At 35.1% G+C, this 23761-nt stretch overlaps 1 protein-coding gene across 4 annotated transcripts in view; it reads right to left on the bottom strand.

Moving 5' to 3' along the window:
- Positions 1-23761, bottom strand: part of MTA1-like (metastasis associated 1-like) — a 91227-nt gene that overhangs the window by 18037 nt on the left and 49429 nt on the right. For all 4 annotated transcript variants that reach the window (XM_088262718.1, XM_088262714.1, XM_088262715.1 and 1 more), the window contains exon 3: positions 18502-18609. In XM_088262718.1, the coding sequence (XP_088118844.1) occupies positions 18502-18609 (108 nt within the window). The remainder of the gene's footprint in view (positions 1-18501; positions 18610-23761) is intronic.

Raw genomic sequence — 23761 nt, 5'->3', positions numbered from 1 at the left:
TCTGTTACACAGTAAAAAGTTCAATAAGTGGCTAAGTATTTATTTTTAATACATTGTGTTATATTTTTAATCTTTAAAATCGTTCTCCTGAAAAATCATGTATTTTGATTTATGACGTTCTTGAAAGGAGTGGGCGATATGTATTACGTGCGAAATAGCCAAATTGATCGTAATAGCATCAGCGAATGATCTTCAGCCTGAACTCCTTCACTTACGTCGTCTGTATCTCATAAAATATATTGCATTCCTTAATCCAAAAACCCGGAGCGCAGGATTGATCACCTGGCCATCATAAGATGAATGAAGGGGCGGATAGGGGTCAAAGATGTTATAATTTATTGTGAGTCGTGTAAACAATAGTTACTTTCGTCAATCTCGACTAAAATAAAATTTTAAAAGATTTATAAAAAGATATATATTTTTTTACACAACAGTGAAATCCGGATTCAACATTTTCCCGCCAATCACGTGTAATTATTTCAATCCCGATATATTTTCGTACATTTATTACCGGTATTTATGTACGTATTTTCCCAGTTTACGTCGAAAATAACCCGACATTCGATTTTTGACTCGATCTGTAACGCTCCTTTTTTTGTTAACATTATTCGCGATCATCGTTTACGTGCAATTTTTACGTTTCTCGTTTATTTTATTCGTCATAATTTTTTTTTTACAATTTTTACAAAAAAAAAATTAAAACGTTTTTTTTTCAATACCTCGAATTTATACGTTGCGTATAAATTAATTTATACGTAATTGTAATTTATACGTTTATATTTATCCGTTGTTGTATGCAAAAAATCTTATCTACACGATTTTCACAAAATATATGTATATACTTATATACTGGTACCTGAAGCGGAGGGCTGATCACCTTTCCTTCATGTGTAAACGATCAAGATAACACTGCGTTTATATGACGCAGTGCCCTATGCACCATTGGGGTGCAGATAAGGGTTTTTAATATTTTTTAATGTAAAAAAAAATTCATTAATGTTATTTTTTAACCCCCCCCCCATTTACAATATTAGCCATTTAGATTTTTGTATGCAAAAAATCTTATCTACATGATTTTCACAAAAAAAATCACAATACGGCAGCATTTACGTTATCCCTCCATCGAAATTTTATTTTCAGTCCCTTAAAAAAACATAAAATAGGGGTTTCACTGTATTTTTGTAGGAATACAACATACAAATATGCGCTGGCGCCATACAGGTGATGCCAGGAAATTCAGATCTGGTATTGTTTGATTACTAAATAGTACGCCACGTGCATTCGGTAAAAATAATAATAATGAAGTGTAAACGTGTAATCGAGAATAGCTACGATGATAAAACAATAAACGAAGTGCGGTTGGTTGGTTTACATGCGGCATGTGCCTTCTAGCGGCCTGCGGAGCGGCGGCGGGGAAGGGGGAGCGGAAGGGTGGGGGGAGGGGAGCACGTGGCGTGGCGGACATTTTATGGCGCGCGGTGGTGCTAAAGCGCTTCCAGCCGACTCACTCGCCGCTCTTCTTGCGTTCCACTAGCTACTACTAAACTACTAAACCACTACTTACTACTGGCCGAGGGACCTCGGACGCGGAGGAATGAATACCTTACGTATATATCGGCATTTTGAACTGTATTTACTTCGAATAGCACGGCGCTTGACAACGCGCTTCATCCGTACAGGATAAAATAGCCGTTAAAAAATATATATCCAATCAACAACGGTCCATTTTATTTATTATTATTATTTTTATTTATTTTAATTACTGATATCTCAACGTATGGAAATTTAAATATAACCTTTCATTGGCTTCAATGACTTCTTAATCTATTCACAATGGTGAATAAAATAACTGGTCAATTTATAAGTTTAATAAAAACCGAATGTCCTGTTTTCAGGCGTCTTCCTATCCTAGTATGTAAAATAATTCGGGAAGAATCTAACATACATTTTATAAAAAATGTTTGAATTAAATAAAAAAAACAAAACCCGACTCAACTATTGATGGTGCCGAGCCATGTGAAAGGTGTCAATTGAAGGATAAATACAACATCCGAAATTTGAGTAGTGTGGTTGTCAATCATGGGTAAAGTATGTAGTGAATGTTACACGAGTATAAAGTGATCACTTACATCAACCTATTACAGGTAGTAAGGCCTGTAAATACTCAAGACTTTCATATTCTTAACAATATTAATATTATTTATTATATCGGACACTGGACTATTCACCCTGTAAGACGCTCAGACTTCCATCTTCTTTCATAAAAAAGGGAAGAACGATACATGTCTCATGTCAAGTTGAGACACATTTAAAATTCCACATTCTTCTTCATCCATGTTGAGATAGCACTATTCACGCACTTACAACTACACAAAATGTTGAACAATTGCTATTTTGGTCGACCCGAGGACCAACGTGCACTAAGGATTGCAGAACGACACGCACTAAATTATTCATACGTTTATCTAATGCAGTGAAACATCTATATTCGCCATTAATCCGTTCTCAAGAGACTGACGAATATAGAAATACTTATTTCCAATAAGATTTAACTGAAATTCAATTAACCAATCCTACACCGATAAGATGGGGTACATGCAGCGATGTGCTATTATGGGCTGGGATCAATATTCTTATTCTATGTTGAGATATCAATACAGTAAAAAAAATGTGATAGCCCTAATATGTCGCTCACTCCTTTCGAGAACTTCATAAATCAAAAAGATTTGATTTTGATTTTCAGGAGAACGTTTTTAAAGTTTAAAACTATAACACAATGTATTAAAAATAAATATCAAGCCGCTTATTGAACATTTTACTGTGCAACAGGTAAAACCTGAAGTTTTTTTCTCCATTTGAAAAATATTTAGTATTTTTTTTTAAACAATACCTTTTCTTCAAAATGCAAAAACAACATTTTCTGCCCTGTAGCGGGTAAATATTAAGTTAAAAATATGTCTCTTTTGCTGGGATATAGTACATTTTCTGGGCATTCCAAAAACATGCACAACTGAAAATTTACGATTTTTGATTTATGACGTTCTTGAAAGGAGTGAGCGATGTGTTCAACAACCCCCAAAACACCGTAAAGATCGTTTTGCCTTACTAAGTTACAACGCTATGCCGGGACAAGGTCGATATGTTTGATCATTATTAGCACGGCTCGTCGTATGAAGAGGCCCAAATTGTCGCATCGAGTTCGGAAACGGGCTGCAAGTGGCAAGTGGCGCGAGGTCGCGCCCGCTCGGAGGAGGTCGCGGAGCCGCAGTAAGTAACGCGGCTAGGTGCGCTAGGTCGCTCCCCCGCCCCGCCGGCATCGTCCCGAATGTGCAGGAATATCGTGATTGTTGGATGAAGAAAAAAAACGCGTGGTTGAGATTTCGTCATGAATTTGTAATTTGTACGGAAGCGAAGCATAAAGTTGTAAAAAGAAGGGTGAAAGAAGACAGAATCCAGTCAAAATGCGATCCCTCAGACGAATGTGCGACAAAAATTTATTTTTGTTAATTTAACCAATTTTTGATTATATAGTTTTTTTAATGTAAAGCTGTACATTTCCCGAACAAATAAAAAATAAATAAAACGATGTATGATAGATGTTCGAATGGTGAAATAAGTAAAGAATGCAATGATGAGATAAGCGTTATCAACAGAATTAAGAAAGGTGTGTTGAGATGGTTTGGACATGTGGAACTAATGAGTGAGGAAAGAACGGTAAAACAAATTTATGAGGCGAATGTAGTTAGAAAAAGAAACAGAGGAAGACCGAGTAAAAGTTGGCACGATCAGGTATGTGCAGACACTTGAAAGCGACTGGGTCAGGAGTCGAAATAATTGGCGGGCATGTACGAGAAGATGCATGAATGTGAAAGAGGCGAAGAATGTTTGCAAAGACGAAGTGTGCGAGTTGAGCAATTTATAAAAGAAGATCACATCTGCTGATTTTCTGAAATCATCTAGAGAGGTCTGATAAATATCTCGAACGTTTCGTAAAATTTCGGAGCCTCGATGATTCGGATGAAGACGCCGGCAGGTACGAGGGAGAAAAGACGTCAATTTAAACGGTCGGAAAATTCGGCAAAAGAGAACAAACGTCCACATTGTTGACGAAATAAAGAAAATATCCCTTTCATAAGGAAATGTCGTCGGAAACGGGAAGCAACATTAGCGCCGTAAGAAGCAACATAAAACCCTCGGCGGAAACACGATTCCAGAGAATATATTTTCAGAAAATTATTCCCAGACAACGTTTTGACAAACTCGCAAAATGTATTGTTTAGAAATGGCTTTGCGAGGGATTCAAGGTTGGATTAGATTAAAATTCCGTATCTAAAATGTCTACATATTTTCTTTTCGCGAAAGACAATATATCGCTGGCGAACACAATGCCGATAATACAAGTCAAAGAGTTACGTTTTCATGTAAAAGAAAATAGAAATTCATTCTGATTTTACGTTAAAAAAATGTTTTTAAATATCATAAAAAAAAACGAAGTAAATACTGGATTTTCGCCAAGGAATTCCTACACCTGTGCTGTTGCTTGTATTAAACAAGCTACACGAGTACGGTTGTGAAACTCAGAGTGCCTTAACCATTGCTGCTATACTTTTATTCGTCTCCTTTATTTATAAAATGTACTAAATATTCCTCCTGCATTTCTTTTCTCGTATACTAATAATAATAATAATAAACTGTAGATTTTAAGAAACAGCGGTTTTTAAGAAAAAGTGGTATTTACTAAGTAAAACATTAATTAAAAATGGATAGATTCAACCACAAAGTGACTGCCGAATCAATTAATGAAATAATAATAAATTTGGATAATAGCGCCATTTGCTTAAAATACTACCTCAAGGGCGCGTATAGCAGTATCATCCTTCACATACCTACGTCACCTCTACTATATGCACGTCACACACATCAAATAACAATTTTGCAATAATAATAAAAAGACTCAGCAGTCAATACGTAACATTCAAATGACGCACGAAGGGGTGCTCTCCGAGGAAAAAATAAATAACAACATGAAAAAATAACGTGACTTGCTGGTGCAAATGAAGGCGGAATGAGTGTCCCTGGTGCGTGAAGTGTGGGGAGGCTGAGACATGGTGCGCGTGGTAAGATGGTCCATATTTGAGGATCGTGTTACGTAACAATTTGCCAAATTTTAGTAATAGAAAGGAAAAAATAACAAGAAAAGAAAAACAAGTGACTTCATAACTTTAATAAAACTTAACGCAACTATTAATATTATTTATAATTGGGTTGAAATGATAAAGTAATATATCGCTCACTCCTTTCAAGAACGTCATAAATCAAAATACTTGATTTTTCAGGAGAGCGTTTTTAATGTTAAATATTATAATACAATATATTAAAAATAAATATGAAGCCACTTTTTGAACTTTTTACTGTGCAACAGATCTTTTTAGGTAAAAGCTGAAGGTTTTTTCTCCATTTGAAAAATATTTAGTATATTTGAAAAAACAATTAAACAATACCTTTTCTTCAAAATGCAAAAACAACACTTTCTGCCCTGTAACGGGTAAATATTAAGTTAAAAATATAACGCTTTTGCTGGGATATAGTACATTTTCTGGGCATTCCGAAAACATGTGCAACTGAAAATTGGCGATTTTTGATTTATGACGTTCTTGAAAGGAGTGAGCGATATGTTAAAAATATACAAAACCCTTCATAGTGGAATAACTCAATACGTATTTTTAACTTTTTAAGTTCTGTTTTTAATTGGATTTCTGGGGCGAGTGGTGAGATTTATCACGATATCAATATTTTTGTAAGGACTTTTTCCGTCATCAACATTACCCTCGTCATTTCTTTATAATTGATGAATTAATTACTGGTTAATTAAATTAATTATTCCAAGGGAAAAACACACAAAGGACATACGCAATTCAATGGTAGATTTCGGAAACCCAGCTTCCATGACACGTTGCATCGTAGAATCGAGTCTTAGTGTCAAGTTGACAGTATTAAACATAGAATTACAGAAACATAACCTCTCAAGTTGACAGTTTCAGTATCAAATGTAGAAATATAACCTTGAACCAATGAGCTGAAGTCTCCAACGGATGCAAGTTCTATCGCAAACGCTTTTATTGTCATCAGCTCAAAAGTAGCAATAAATAATGGAAGTCGATTGCCTTATGGTAAGGCAAAGCACTATCCGAATTAATTATAACCTATGGTAGCTAATTTCTTCTGAACTTGTCCAGAAAATTTCCCATTGATAATTCAAATCCATTAATGAGGATTTCTAAAGTTGTTTCAAATCACTTTTTGTACTCGAAAACTACAAATTATCCAATGAAATTTAAAACACAAATGTTTCGATATAAAATTTACAAATATTACTCTATTTACATTATAAAATACGGTAAAAACCATCAAAAATTTAAATTTGCCGCGACGTTCATACAAAAAGCGGCCTCAGTGATGCCGGAGAGCAGGATGGAAAATGTGTTTCCGTAGCGGCAGCTTACTACAGTACTACGGCACTACAGGTGCTAACCTAACCTAACCAGAAAATGGCGGGACCGCCTCCACAGTCCACAGCCGGCCGCGGGTTGCGGGCCAGACGCCGCGACGCCCGACGCCCGAGAGACGTAAACCGACGCCGGATTAAAACAAAGCGCTCTCTAGCTGTTTAGACTATATCAAAATGACACGTGTATATTTCATATTTTTAGATATTTTTAATTATTAACTTGATAATTTACATAGTTTATTATGTATAAACTATCGTAATAGTAGAATTTGCTACATTGTCGAGAAGAGCGGTTAGAAGTAGGTTACGCACATGTTGCTAGCGCAGTTTTAGACTTCTACACTACGAACCAAAGCTTTGTTTTAGGGTTGTAATATGTTCTTATCAAGGAACAAAATATAGCCTCATTGCTGGGAAAATATTAAAAAATTGAGAATGTTTAATTAATCATATAAAAAACGTTACATTTCTTGTATGTTTTCACTGTTTGAAAAGCAACAGGAAACACCCACAATCATGCCAACCGATGACACTAAGGTATCAATAAAATATTTAGATAATTATGACATTTGTGATGTTGAAAATTAAAAACCTCTAAACAAGCATCTTATATAAACCAATTTAAGGAATGGGACAAAATTACTCTGAATTTAATTAATTTAAAACATATTCCTATTCTAAAATTGAGAGCGCGAGATGTATGCTCGTTGCTCAATATAAAATTTTCAACAATCCTTTATTTCTCTATTCTATATTTTCCACCTACAGTAACAGGAAGGTTGAAACAGAAAAGCATCTCGGAAGCAGCCGGGGGCAACTGCTGAAAATTGCCGCAGTAAGGCTTTCTGCAATTTTAATAAATAAAAAAAAACCATTTCGTGCACACTGGTATTTTAAACAGTCGTAATCGACAGCCGCAGTTGACTTGCGGCTCGAGTGTGTGCAAAATGAGATGAAAATGCCGAATGCCATACACCGACCGCTTCAAGCGCTAGTCTGTTTCGAAGGCGAAAAAAACTGCGAGACCTGTCGCAATTGCCGATTTTATATCCTTGCTCACGTCGAGAATCAAATCGTTGCGAGTGTGATTGTTCAAGTACAGTTTCCCGTGTCAGCTTTACTTAAAAGATATAAACAAAGCATATATGACCCTAGCTGGTAAACGGTTGTGCAAAATCTAGTTTCCAGCGTTCGGGGAAATAATGAACCGGCGGGAGTAATTCCTCTTAGCGAGCACTAGACACGGAGTGTGGAGCAGTCTCGGTACAATATTTAAATCTACCTCACGCCTTTGAATAGGCTCGGGGGAGATCAGTCATGGTTCGGCCGGCCATAGGGCAACTAATTAAAGGAGAGTGGACTCCCCCGCCGCGCCCCACCCCCACACACCCCCCCACCCTCACCCGACTCTATGACGCGGGCGGGGGGTGGAGGAGGGGGAATGGTTTTTCTACTCGGGCATCCTTTGCCTGCTTATTGATCCAGTCAAATGTGAGGGGGAAGGGTGTGGGGTCGTGGGTGGCGGCGCGAGCGGGGGAGGGGGAGTCCAAATAAATCTGTCCGCCGCGACACCCGACCCACCCCACCCGCCCCACTCCGCCCCACCCCGCCCACCGCCACCCCGAGCTCCTCATCGCGAGATGAAAACACAGGAAATGGATACGCGGAGATAACGCCGGCGTCACCGCTAACCCCCTCCCCCGACGCATCCGGGAATTCCTTTACGTAATTATTTTGCGATCTTCAATTAAAACGCGACTCGAGCCCGCGCGTCCAGCCGATTCGCGAACAAATTACGAAAAAAAGCCCCCGCCTGACGCCCACTGGAAGGAACAACACCGACCAAAGGCGATCCTGACGCAAAGGGTAGTATTACGTAACATTCCGAGTCCCCTCAGATCCCAGTCAGCGACACAACACACAACACGTGCAGATTCTACTCGGAAAGCATCGAACGACGTCTTGCTCGATTATAATAATAATATTATACAAAGCGACTGTTATTAAAAGCAAAGGCAGCGCGTTAAGTAGTTACACAATATCAATTATATAGTGTAACTCCTGGTCTTTGTTTTTCAAGCTAGAGTGACGTCATTTATATGCAAAGGGCGAAAACATTAAAGAGGGTGGGAAGCTAAGGGGACACGGATATAGTTGAATTTGTTATAAGAAAACGGCCATAACGCACCCTGCTCTGTGACTACTCGTACGCATAGCATCCGTGTAACTGATTCTAAACATAATTAATAAACTAATCCTCAAATAAAACCTTTTTTTCACTACTTCTGCGAGATTTGATACATTTCAATGATACTTAAACGATCGCGACGCGTTTAATATGACGTATCGATTTCTGCTCCGAATGATGTAAAATAATGTAAAGTAGATATATAATAAAATAACAACTACATATTTTTTTCCGCATGTGAAAATAAACTATATAGTTGTTATTTTAGTCTTACAAAAAAATATTTTTATATAAAATGCAGTTCCACCAAGAAATGTCGGCACGAAACTTAATTATAGTAGATATGCTGCCCGCCTCTAAAAATAAGAATCAAGTTGTGGCAGGGCGATGATCGTCCCACGGACGTCGATCTCCATGTCGACAATATCATAAAGAGACCACAAACAGACTCCAAATACATTACCTCAAAGTTTTCTAGGATTTTATTTCATAACGTCTAGAAAATATTTTTGATGTGCATTTTACGTTTTGCGTAGTATTTATTCAAATGATTAAAATATAAAATCTGCGAATGCAACCGACACCATAAGTAAGCAACCTCTTAATAAGAACTAGTGTAGTGATATGTTAAGTATATGTTTAAGTATAAGGCATGTAAGTATTATATATATATATATATATATATATATATATATATATATATATATATATATATATATATATATATATATATATGTATATATGTATATATATATATATATATATATATATATATATATATATATATATATATATATATATATATATATATATATATATATATATATATATATATATATATATAGGGTCCGCCATCTAAAGTTTTTTTTTTCAACTAGTGCTTATTTCGTGAATGGTAACACTTAGCTCATGTCTGATTTGACAGATAATTAGTTTTATCCTTCCGCTGAGCGAATATGGTTGTGTATACGCTTGAACAACGCTGGGAAATATTGCGACATTCGACTTACAGAAGATGCCGATTTTGCCAAAAAAATCATCTTTTCGGATGAAGCTCATTTTGATCTTGGCGGGTATGTAAACAAGCAAAATTGTCGTATTTGGGGCACAGAAAACCCGCACGCATACATTGAAAAGCCGGTACACCCAAAACGAGTCACTGTTTGGTGCGGATTTTGGTCCAGAGGCATAATTGGGCCATTTTTCTTTGAAAATGAGCAAGGAGTGGCCGTTAGTCAATGGCGATCGTTATCGGGCCATGTTGAACGGATTTTTGTTCACAAAAATTGAAGAGGAGGATATTGGCAACATTTGGTTTCAACAGGACGGCGCTACGTGCCACACAGCCGAAGCTACACTCGATGTTTTGCGCCCCATTTTCAAAAAAAAAATGTTATTTGGCGGACCCTTTATATACCTAATACATAAGTAAACTCACATCCTAAGTAAAATTAGGAACTAAAATCATACACCTAATTAATTTCACTGCTAACTTAGAATAAATTAAATGAATAAACAAATGCCTCTAGCGAGATAGCGAATGTTTTTGACTAGAATTTTCACTCGTGAATTACACGAAATTAAAGTAACTATAAACATAAAGAGTAAATCCACTCACGAGTACGGCTGTCCAAACTCAAAACACAGTAAGGGACATTTTTTGTAGTACGTTTTTTTTGCAGTTTTGGGCTAAGTAGATTCTACTTAGTCCAAAAATGCAAAAAAAAAACGTCGTACAAAAAAATGTCCCTTACTGTGTTTTAAATTTAAACAGCTGAGTAGGCATAGGCTATAAAACTTAATAAGTTGAAGCCTGAGTAGGGTCATGATAAGCGGTGTTGCATAAGCCGTACCTAGGTTTCAGAATCACTTGGACGTTAGATAATTGAAAAAAATGAGGCAGCCATTCTGGAGAAGTGGTTGAACTCGTATAGTTTGGAGTGCCAGCCATAAGCCAGAAGCTTATTAAGATTCGGAATGACCGCGTAAAATCGATAGTCGTTCATGTGTTGCTAAAGCGTACCGAGCACATCATGATAATGTTCCAATAATACATACATAAAGCTCGCGAGCAGGCAAAACAATAGCTAAGCAACACTACATGTATTCCGTACGAGACCCGAGAACCTGTGCAATGATTCTACTGAAGGTACAGATAGACAATCCTGAATCGATCGTCTATGAGAACATTTATGAATTAATTCGACACAAATTACCGGTGATTATTATTATTTCCAGGGTGGGAAGGTAGGAAGAAATGCGAAAATCGCAGGTCAGGGGTATTAAATTACATTTTGTAAATTTGAATCGACGCCCAAAATACAAATTGCACCTGTTTTGTAGTGTTATTAAATTATCAAAGAGGAAAAAGATTAGTTTCATGATCGCGAAGTATGACAAGATATAAACAAGCAAAAAAACGTCAATTATAACTTTAAATGTATCACTAAGATATTAATACTTTTCTACTCGCACCACATCTGAATGCGAGCTATTTTGAACTTAATTTTGAGTACCTAAAGTTAAAAGGTAGCAATATCAACAGAGCGGATAGTGTGAAAACACTCCACTAATGTGAAAAATTTCTCCGAAATCATATGCCATTTCGAGGCTATTAATATTATAAAATTGCATACAACGACTATGGTGTATATAATATATATAATGCAAAAAATAAATAAAAGCATATAATATCGAAATATTTAGGAAAACAATGACGTTAATCAATTAAAACAAATAATTGATACATTTCTTGAAGCGTTCACTTGTTTACAAGTGATTTTAGCTCTTAGAAACAAAATACATCGTAATAACAATAAATACAGGATATAAGAGGAGATAGAAGAAGAAAAAAACAACAATAATAATAATTGACTGAATTGATACTTGCTGAAATAAATTTGGATACACAATTTAAAAGCATATCTTCGAATCACTAATGTTACCGGAATTAAACTGCCCCCCCCCCAAACACTCTCAAAGTCGCTTTTTGCGAATCGAGTCTAAAATGTAATAATAATAAATAATAATAAAAAACTCTCCCATACAGTTTTGTTCATAAAAACTGACTAGCGGTCGGTTAACACGATTCAAGACACCGCGAAGTTCAAGCGAGCATACCCATAATTTAAAATTAGGTTTGTAGTTTCCTAATTGACCATTGTCCAAAAAGGTGGAACGCCCTTTCGGAACCTGCTTCAATAAATACTTCAACCGTGTGATAAAAATCAGATGAATTTAAAAAAAGGACGGAATGAGAAGTAATGGAGAAAGAACGATAGGGAAGAAACGATAACACAGTAAAAATTATATGTTATTAATGGTACTAGAAGTTAGATGGAAATGTAAAAGTACCTAGTGTTCGTCACCTCTTGACTATGTAATAATGCGACTGGGGGATAATCGAATAATAGTGTTGTACTAACAGACGAGGAAGCAACATTTGTTTATCGATGAATAAAATTCAACAACCTATTTAAATAATAAAAATAACAATTTAAATTTCACATTGCAAATACCACCAATAATAATGACACTTGTTTCGATGTATTCCGCATCATTTTGCATCGATACGGAATGCATCGAAACACTTGTCACAGCAGGTTACGTAATGAACAAGAAATACATAATGATATTTACCGAGTGAAATTTGAATTAAGAAATGGATAAAAACTTCAAAGTGGCTGCCAAATCAATCAATGAAATTAAAAAAAGTGAAATTAAGTATTGACTGTTTTAAGACTAACTTCACCCAGCTGCATAAGTAATATTAACAAAAAATCAAAATCATAAATTCTGTGTTATACAAGGGTAGGAAAAAATTCTATTAAATGGGCCGAATATCTCTGAAGATAAAAACCGCATAATTGTAATGAAGAATGGAGTAAAAAAAAAAGTCAAATATGTAAAGGCAATAAGTATTAATTCAATTTTAAAATACTCGTATTTAATATTATTAATATTTATTATTATATTATATACCGTAGAACGGGGGTACTTGAACTTTGATGTGTTACTTGAGCCCAGTACAAAAAAATAGATCTGTATTTGGTCTACAATAATGAACGTATCGACACGATTCATTGTTTCCATGACAGGTGACAATTATTGCCACGACACGTTCATTTGTAGACCAAATACAGACTTTTTTTGTACTGGGCTTAAGTAACACATCAAAGTTCAAGTAGCCCCGTTCTACGGTATTAATATAATAATAGCGTTTACTGTGTGGTTAGTAATATTTACTCTTCTTTTACATTTTTTTAGTAATGTTAGTACATATATAACCACTAACCGAGATTTTCGTCTACCGTATTGTATTCATATGTATTTTAAGATTAATAAATACATAACTGTGTCTAATTTATATGGTCCTATTTCTGTAAAATACTATTTCGACGGCGCATACAGTAGCGCCCTATACAATAAAGTACATTTATTTTAATAAATTGACGTGTTAAAATTAAAAATAATTCGAGCTAATCAACGCGACGAGGGCAATGGGGTTTGTGGGCCCTGCCGTAGTGTGGGGTGGGTATCTAAACCAATGCTAGGGATGGGGGGACGGAGGCCCAGGAAGGGATGGTGGCGTGCCGCGGGGGTGAGGAGAGAGGGGTAAAGTTTTCAACCATTCCATCCACCCCAGACCAGCCGAATGCCGGATTCGTATGTTTCGCACATATTCCTAAAATTGAACTGTACCCACCCCCACACCACCTAAAGAATGATTGTAGGAATATATTGTATACATGTACGCAAGCACATATATTCGTGCGAGTCGGTGTTGGTGAGTTCAATACGCGCATAACGGCTTATCGATGGCTCGGCGATGACAATCGGGTATATCATCTGTAGCCACAAAAGCGCTAGGGTAGGATAAGAACAAGATAAAATCTTTTCGTCAAATGATACGTCATTTCTCTTCCTGTACACGCGCTAAACTGCCCTCTGTGGTAACATGACACTGTGAACGGAGCGATACAATATAAACCGATCGATCTTATTATACAAGGAAACTAAATACGTACGAATTTTAACAAGCTGAATCCACTTGATCAAAATTTGCAAGCAAAGCTCAAGATATGGAAGGGGCAACATACTATACAAAACATCCCATAACTCGTAAGGTACCTACATTAAATATTACATTGTTAATATCGAAACATGTACAGTGGAACCTCTCATAACGAGTAATTCGCATAACGCAAAAAATGCAGAAAAGTTGCTCACTTAACGAGCGACATTTCGCATAACGAGTTACAGCAAAGGTCAAGTCCCTTTTTCTAAACATTAACTTGTGAGCCAGGACTCCTGCGCTCAACGAGTAAGATTCCGAATTATGCTCGTTATTAGAGGTTTCACTGTCATTACATTTTTCGATATACATGTTGACAGTAAAAAAAAAGTAAAAAATCACTACGAAAAAAAAGTTTTTGTGATACATATATATTTTTTTTAAACTTATGACTGTTAAAAAAAAACAGTGCATAGTAGTTATCGCATTTGGCTATTATGGTTGATCCCAGGTTCGATTTATAGGGCGATAAAATGATTATAAGTGTTTTTTATTCACATTAATATTTTTTTGATATCACCCCTGGACTTGCCTACATATAATTAACGATCAACTTAACACTGTATCACCATTGCATGTGTATAAGGGTCAGCAGTGGTATAAAAGAAAAACTGATAACAAGCGACTGCGTCAAATTCAATTAATATATTTTTATTAAAACCATAAAAATACCAGCGTTCAAATTGGTCGATGAGTCGTTTCACGCTTATGAGCTGAAGCTATCTATAATCGACCTGTTCCAAATATTATGAGAACTTGTTAAACATAAAAAAGAAACTAGTTTTGTGGGTAACATCTACATAGCTTGTAAAGATGTTAAGGGGCCTGTAAACGAGCAACATTTTTCGGAAAATAGCTAGGCAAAAATTCGATATCACATACGCAATACACGGCCCAGCAATGTGTGGTTCAATGATTTGTTGGTGTAATCCTATTGACCACGTTTGTAGTTTCCACGTATTGTGTGCTAAAAATATTAACAAACAAGAAGAATGTGGATAAGCCAAATCTTCTTGGCTAAATGTCATCAAATCACATTTAGCCAAGAAGATTTGGGTCATCAAATTACATTTATCATAAAATAAGTAATATGTTTTACATAATATCATAAAAGGGTATACGAATATGATTTTGAAGATGTATAATTAGATAAAAGATACAAAATGACATTATGAGAAATGCAATATCAGAAGCTAAACGGGTAGTGGTCATTTTGCGATCCCCAAGCGATAGATACCCGAGTGAGCAAGAAAGGAACATTGGTATGTTGCTGAAGTATCTGAAGTGTTGCCGCGAATGTTCGCACGGTGAGCGATATTACGGATATCACCAATATCGGCAACATACAGCCACACTGGCAATAGTGCCGTACGGCCATATTGCCGCAATATTCCAGGTAACATATTGCAGTGAAAATGTTACTCGTTTACAAACCCCTTAAGATAAGTTCATTCCCGCACATAAGACTTTATATTACAGACATCAATATGGAAACTCGTACTTTTATCAATAACATATTTTGTCACTCGTGGAGCGAATAAATTAAATAAAAATATTCGGTAAGTGCCAATAGAAGAGTAAGGCGCGGACAGCCAAAATTTTTCTAATGACCCACAAAATCAATCGGAATATGAAATCTAGTCAAGTAAAGTTGACGTCTACGTAACCTGAGGCTATGTATGGACAGATATATGGAAGTCGAGTAAGAAGTGTTACGCACGCGTGGCATTCCATCCTCTCAATTTACCCTTTGCAGGGTAATGGCGCGATGATAGTGGTAGTATATGTTATAATACTCGTGGAAAGGTAAATTGATGTAATCGCAACAAATTATTAAAGAAAATAACTTTCTCGCTATTTTAACAAAAAAGTGTTTTTACTTCAGTGTACTTAATTTCATATGTTTAAATACTATATGGCAATTTTAGCGGATAACATCTAGTATAATTAACCGTCACATATACTGTATTAGAAAATCAAACACGCATTATCGTAACTACTAACCTCCAACACGCATCTTATGCCTTAGAATGAAAGGATTTTAGAAACGTCGTAACGACAATCGTGAACCATGGCTTGGCTTCGTTTTTTCGTGGTATTGGTCGTGGGAACTCTGAGAAATTGGTGACCGTTGACGGTCGTCAAAAAAAAATCGGTGGCATTGGTTTACGCCTGTTTCGATTTCATCTTTGTTCGTCTGTAACTCTTCTTTATATAATTTATTTCCAACGTTTCATTCTTAAAATGTTTTGGTCATTCTTTAAATTAAAATAAATAGTAATATTTACCAAGTGATATTTGAATTAAAAATGGATAGATATCACCATAAATTGACCGCCAAATATAAAAATAATATTTATGTTTGACTTAGAACGGGGAACTCATCATAGTTGGTCAGATAACAAGATCATTTTTTTCAACATTTTGAATGCGTACAAGTACTTGTTCACAAATTTGAGTTTGTCCACTTAATTTTTTTCATCTCACAAAGATGAAGAAGAAGATGTTTAAGTATTTACAGGGCTTACAACTTAACATAGACTGGTAAAGTGATCACTTTACGTGTGACATTCTTCATTCTACCCATGATTGACAATCGTTTTGTTTATCTATAGGTACAATCGTCGAAGCATCTATGGACAAAAGTCAGTGTCTCAGCTGATGGAAATACTACTTGTGAACCATAATAAAAATATAGTTAGTTACAGTTAATAGAAAGTAAGCGATAACAAGTAACGTAAATTTATTTTTTTGTAAAAAATACTTAAATAACTCAAACTTGCCAAGGAAACTTTGAAAGAAGAGAAATAATTGCAAGTCATTGTAGCTACACAACAAAAATATTACGGTGCCTTTTTAAAATGTATCCTTATTTTTATTTTATGGTAATACAGCTCGTGCGGTATGCGCAGTGTTAAAGAGTGAAGACGTCCACAAGTCCTGCACATTTTATTTATTGTATGGCGATTCACTGGATTTTTATTCAATAAAACAAAAACTATGGTGAGTATTTAGTTTTTTTTTTCAGTTTTATTTTATTTGACCAGTGACCGGGTTTCGTCGTTACCGAGATCATCTGAGTAGCAGGAGACTAGACAAAATTCTATGTTATATATACAACAAGGCAGGGGTTGAAAAATCATGAAAAAATAAATATGTATATGTTTATGTTTGTATATCGTGGTCGTACAGGAGAAAGTGACAACTAACAAAACGTAAAATGTTGAGAAAGGCCATTTAAGTCACTTTTGCTTGGCAAGAAAATAAACATCAATGCAGTTAATAATTTTTAACAAGTCAATATTAACGTCAACAAGTCAATATTATACTTCCATGTTTAAAATCCTTTGGGATTTTTTTTCAGGGCAATATTAAGCTAGTAAGATATCAAATAGTCAATGTTCACGTTTTTGAAAAAAATGCACTTGGTCACTTTCTCCTGTATGACTACGATATGTATATGTGTGTATATAAACTCGTTAAAAATATATTAAAAACCACCAAATTTTTCATACATACATAAATGTTTCGTCGGGAAGATAAAATAAGAATAATGGTTCTAATTAAAACTACATCACAATCTAAAAAATGGTCAGTCGATTACGTCGGAGTGTAGGTAGTATGTATTTCACTAAAATGATTATTTTCAGCATTATTACGTCAATTTCCTTTTCTGTTGGAGATGACGACTTTCTACTATGGGAATGATGGTTGACAGTTTGCGCAATGATTACACAAATACGATTATTGGGAATGAGAAGCCAGCGAGTGTAATCTATGGTTATATTACACTATGATATTGCTCTACGCTCAAGACCTCCCGGAGAGGCAATTCTATACAGAGCACCATATGGCGTACTGGACGATCCTAAAATGTTATCAGTATCACGATTGTTTACATAAATAAAATACCTAATCGTTGATATATTTGAAAAAAAACGACATAAATTAAAATATCAACGTTATTCGATGATTGCATTGAAATTTTGACACTTTGGATTCGAATACGTGCGTGTTTTTATTCACCTGTGACACGTGTAAGAACCCGGAACAGATAAAAAATATGTTTTTTCATACAGATTTTTTATACAAGTCAGCGCCATCTGCTGGACATAATAGCAACATGCGCAACACTAAACATTGCTCGTGGCGGGCAGCATGCTACTTGAAAACTGCTGTCATTCACCATTTTCGGTGTTTTCGATTGCATTGTTTCAGAGATTTTAAATATTTTCATTGCTTAGGATTATGAAATGTAACATATTAGAAATGCGTTTTTTTTCTATTTTCTTTTTTATCCATTAAATCAACCAACCCACAGCAACGCGTAAACATAGTATAAAATAATAATATAAATAACAAAAATTTTAATATGCATAGTTTTTACATTCGATGATTTTGGAGATTGTTACATTTGCTTCTAACTTTTAATACCATCAATGAGTAAAAACGAATTAGAATAGAAATGAATTGTTATAATTTCCCCTCGAATAGGTGTAGATTGGGGAGTGCATGGCTGAGTTACAGCTAGTACAAAAATAAATTAAAAACATTAAATAATCCATTTTTACAATATGGTGGTAATATTTTAAAATGCATAGTTTTTTATTCGATGATTTTGGAGATTGTTACGTTTGCTTCTAACTTCTAATACTATCAACGAGTAAAAGCGTTATATAATAAAAATGTACGGTGATAATTTGATGGCGAGGGAGAGATGTAGGTACTCACCTATGGCGGGGTCGAGGACGGCCTGTGCAGCTTGCTCCTCTCCGACGGGGGTCTTGAGCCACATTTTTTTTAGCTTCATCGCCACGGGAGAGTCTTCTGACTGGGCCACTGGAACGGAAACATCAATTTAATACGCGTCACCACATTCATTTTAATACTTATCAAAGTGAGGAAATAATACACTGAAAAATTAAGGTTCTTTTTTATATTTTCTAAATTAAAAGCATTGTTAACTTTGTGGTGCGGTAATATAAAACTCTTTGACATCTCTACATGGATAAATAAAATAATATGGAAGTCTGGTGAGATATAAAAAAATAATAAGAAAAATAACTCCTATAATTGGAGATAATCCAGATTTGTGAACAAGTATTTGGACACACTCAAAATGTCTTCTTCTCTCAACAACAAAATTACACTCTCCTTATCATTCATCGTTCGCTTTATGTAATAACACTTAAAAATATGAAGTAAATAAACATAATATAAAAATATTAAATTCAAAAATATATGTTTGGTAAGGATTGAACATTTTTTAAGCTTTCACTCTTCAAAAAGCTTTATTTTCATACCCAGTTATCGAGTAAAAAATATACTTCAATATTTCTTTGCGATTCAAGCTATTTTTACAATAAATATTTTTTTTTGGTAGAAAACTATATAATTAAAAAGTGGATTAATTATTTTTATCATGCGATTCACGCGCTTCAGTCACTCTTACTTTCTATACCTTACAACATATCTGTATTAAAAAACCACTACATGTGCGGTTTTCTAACAAATGTATAAAATGTAATATCACAGAGTGAGTGCTACAAATATTGATTATACCTTGCTTTATTTTCTTTTATCTTGTCTTCTTTGTTAACTTAGTTTTTTCGTAACCACAACGCTTGATCGCCAATTTGGATGGAAACGTCGTATTGGATTTTGTCACAAAAATAACGTATCTAGTGTGTGAAATTATTAGATATCACTCACTCCTTTCAAGAACATCATAAATAAATAAAAAACTTGATTTTTCAGGAGAACGTTTATAAAGTTTAAAAATATAACACAATGTATTAAAAATAAATATTGATTGATCTTTTTTGACCACTTATTGATCTTTTTACTGTGCAACAGATCTTTTTAGGTAAAACCTGAAGGTTTTTTCTCCATTTGAAAAATATTTAGTATATTTAAAAAAAAATTTAAACAATACCTTTTCTTCAAAATGCAAAAACAACTTTTCTGCCCTGTAGCGGGTAAATATTACGTAAAAAATATGCCGCTTTTGCTAGGATGTACATTTTCTGGGCATTCCGAAAACATGCACAACTGAAAATTGAGGATTTTTGATTTATGACGTTCCTGAAAGGAGTGAGCGATATGTTTTTGTAACAAAAATCAATGTAGTTACATTGTTTTTATAAAATTCAAGAAGATCGAATACCGCATTTCTGCTGTTTGGGTTGCTCATGTTAATTGTATTAAACTAACTAACTAACAAAACCGCTTTTTCCGCAGGGGTAGGCAGAGATAATATAACGTCACACCAATTTGTATTTGCACACAATCTTCGTATCTTCCACATTCACGCATCTCCTCATACATACCCGACGATTATTCTGACTCCTGACCTGACCATTCTCAAGTACGTGAAATACATGATCATGCCAAGTTTTCCTGGACTTTCCTCTGCTTCTATTGTCAACCACATTCGCCTCATAAATTTGTTTTACTGTTCCTTCTTCACTCATTCGATTCACATGCCCAAAGCAAATCACATTCCTTGCACACATTATACGCCTTTAACAACAGCTCCTGCAGGTCTTTTCTACTATCGGCAAGAAGCACAACATTGCCAGTATACAAAAGGCAACAGACAGTAGAATCGAACGATTTTAACGTTAATCAAAATGGCATCAAAAGCTCAATTAAGAAAGCTCTTATACATTGTGTTGGTTATGCTCTTTACATATGTATATGCATAAAACCTCATCGATTAAAAAAAAAGAAATTGTATTTCGCTGTGTTCAAACGCTTTTCAATCAAAATAGCATCTTTTCCCATTTTGTATTATGTAATGACATTGAATCTTTCCTATTTCCGTGCCTGTAAGGTCTGTTTGGGTAAGAACTCTTTAATTATTCACCGTCGTGCACATGTGAAATGCGTCATTTCCGAGCTAAAGTTATTTTAGACGGAGCGATTATAATAGTCTGTACCAAGAGAGTACATAGAGTTATACGTATTTTGTTTTAAGAAAACACACCACATTGGCAGTCTTTCGTTGAACGCCTCGTTCAATAAAGAATCGAGTAGATGAAGAGACAAATTGGACGAGCCAACGGAATCCATTAAACGAATGAAGATTATCTAATGATACAGCCTTAGATTGAAAATGTAAATAAAACATTTTCCAAAATAAAAAAACTGGAAACTAGAGACTATCAACGAAGCGAAAGGCTGAGAACCGTTAGATCATGCAATTTACGAGCAAGACTAAGGGCGTTTGTGCACTACATGGAATTTTACCGTCCGGCATTTCAGTTAGCGTGATAAAAAGGATGATTGGATTGGCTTGTCCATCTTTCTTCGTATCGGTGCTCTTGATCGGTGCGTGAACACGTTGCGCATAAATTCGATCACACTTAACTGTCGTAGTCGCTTTTATTTCTAAAAAAAAACGGACTGCCGGACGGTAAAAATCCGTGTAGTGCACAAGCGCACAAATATGTGTTTTATCGTCGACATGATCTGCACTGTCCATTCGGGCATACTTTACAATAGAGATAGATAAAACGGTTATAATTCGATCATCAAACGGAATCAATCGATAACATAATAGTGCAGTGCATAAAAGCAGTGCCTACTCTGGATTACCCTCGTTCCATATAGAAACAGGACCAGTGCCTACGATGCCTTATCCTTACCCAACCCTACTGCCTACCCTGATTAATAACTTTGTGCACGCAACTGACCACAAGATTTTTTTTTACAGTTTTGTCATAAGAAATACAAAGTTATCGCGGTTGAGAAAAAAACGGTTTTTGTTTTTTCCGTTCAAAGGTTCACGAAAAGCTGTTACTTGAAATTGAATCGAAATTAGTCAGCAGATTCGTTACACAATACGTTCAGAAAAGTAATACGTTTGGGTCTAAAATTAACAACAAAAAAATCAAACGCTTCATACCTTCGTTAATCTAACATACCGAAAACATGACGAAACGAGGCATAGAGGTTTTTTTATAACGCGTAAGGAAAATATTTGCATGATTAAAGAAGCATTTCATTTCATTTCGGAATGAAGTTTTCCCGGCCACTCTTTTGGGATCAATACTGCACAAGGCCTTGGTACTGCAAGAATGACGTCACCAGACATCAATGTTGCAATAGAGGAGGTAAGTGTAATGTAAAAAATGCACCAAAAACAATCAATCTGAGAGAAAGATGGTTGGGTATAGATCTACGCCATATTAAATTATTAGATCTTTATTTTAAAAGCACACAAAATATTGGACACCAGTTGAAAACTTCGTTATTATTTACGAATCATATTTCATAAGAAAATTTTCTACAAAACGCTTGAAAGTTTATTGGTTTTTTTGACCAATACCACACCGCATCAATGTGTAATGTAATGTAGTGCAACGGTAGGGGGAAGAATACAAAATAATGCATAATCTAAAAAAACAAGGTAGATCGTTGACATCGATCTGAGCAGCGTATCAACTATAAAAATCCGTTTTTGCTTGGCCACCCGTGAAAAATTATCAATTTGAAATTCGACAATTATTAGAAAAAACAAGATGCAGCAAAAATCGAACAAAGAAGATATAAGTAAAAATATTATTTTAAAATAATGAATTTACTTTACATTGTCATGTTGTAATTATTAAAAATTAAATTAGGTTAAATAAAAATATCACGGGCATTATTATTATTCACATTACTGCAAGTAAATATATACAACAAATATGACGCATTAAACCATGCTGTTAGACCATATTCCAAAAAGCGATATTCCGTGATTACGTATGAAAATAGCACACTTTACAAGTCCATAGGAACCGCTAGCTAACAACTCTTATAGTTCAGGGATCTACCTTGAGACCGAGCGATATTCCTACTGAAAGTTTTTTTTTTAATTTAAAAAGAGAAATATTTGTGTTTTAATTATAATATATATACAAAAATACTTCTATTTCATACTATTTCTGAGAGCCTAAGTGGCTCATTATTAGAAATAGGTATCAAATTGTGGTAGAATGGGTTCGGACCGAGAAACTCTTACTCAAGAGTCAGCGACACTAACCACGAGACCACAACACCCATTACGCCTCATAAGTGAAATGGTAAAACAGGGTAGTTTTTTACGATCAAACCTTGTTAAAAATGGAAAACAAGAATCGCATGGAGTTTTACAAAGACGTGTTGTTCAAAATATAAAATACTGGTACATATAATTACGTTAAAAGGGACATACTAATGTCCCTTTTAACGTATGTCTCTTTTAACGTAAAGTACAATTAAAAGATACACTTGTTATTTTTTGACATCTCATCAAAGATGAAGAAGAATATAAAAATGTCTGGGCATTTACGGGGCTGACGACCGTCATAGGCTGGATAAAGCGATTACTTTACACACGTGTAACATTCACCAATTCTACCCATTATTGACAACCACACTACTCAAATTCTTGGAAGTTCTATATGTATGAATCAATTTTGAAACATTATTCTTGAATAATAATAATATGAAAATAACTCCTGTAATTGGAGATAATCCAGATTTTGTGAACAAGTATTTGGACACACTCAAAATGTTGTAAGTACACTGTTATTATTATTGTAATAACGCCGCATGCTTACTCGTGAATCCATAGACAAGAGGGCGTCTCACCACACATTGTGAAGGACCAATCAAGGACCAATTCTAGCGACTCATCCACTATGACAGGCAGATAAAATAACGATGTAAAAATAGGTAAAGGGCTTACTTTTCACCACGACGTATATTCTATTATCCTTCCTAAATATCGACATAAAACCGTTATTGATAGGTATATTTGCGTATAAGCAAATAAACGGACAATAACCCCGCGTAGAAAATAATGACAGTTGAATGACCTATCTATGTAGAGACGTCGACCTTTTCGATCAACACTTATAGAGCGCGTATTACTTAGATTCGTGGATTTAGCAAAAATTGTGTTGTGCGGTTATTCGCCGACTTCGGATTGGAGGATCCAGGGTTCGATCCCCTCGTGCGT

Source organism: Brachycentrus maculatus, unplaced genomic scaffold (assembly GCF_059751285.1).
Source record: "Brachycentrus maculatus isolate JH-2025_06_01 unplaced genomic scaffold, ASM5975128v1 h1tg000188l, whole genome shotgun sequence".
NCBI lineage: Eukaryota > Metazoa > Arthropoda > Insecta > Trichoptera > Brachycentridae > Brachycentrus > Brachycentrus maculatus.
This window is presented reverse-complemented; position numbering and strand designations above follow the sequence as displayed.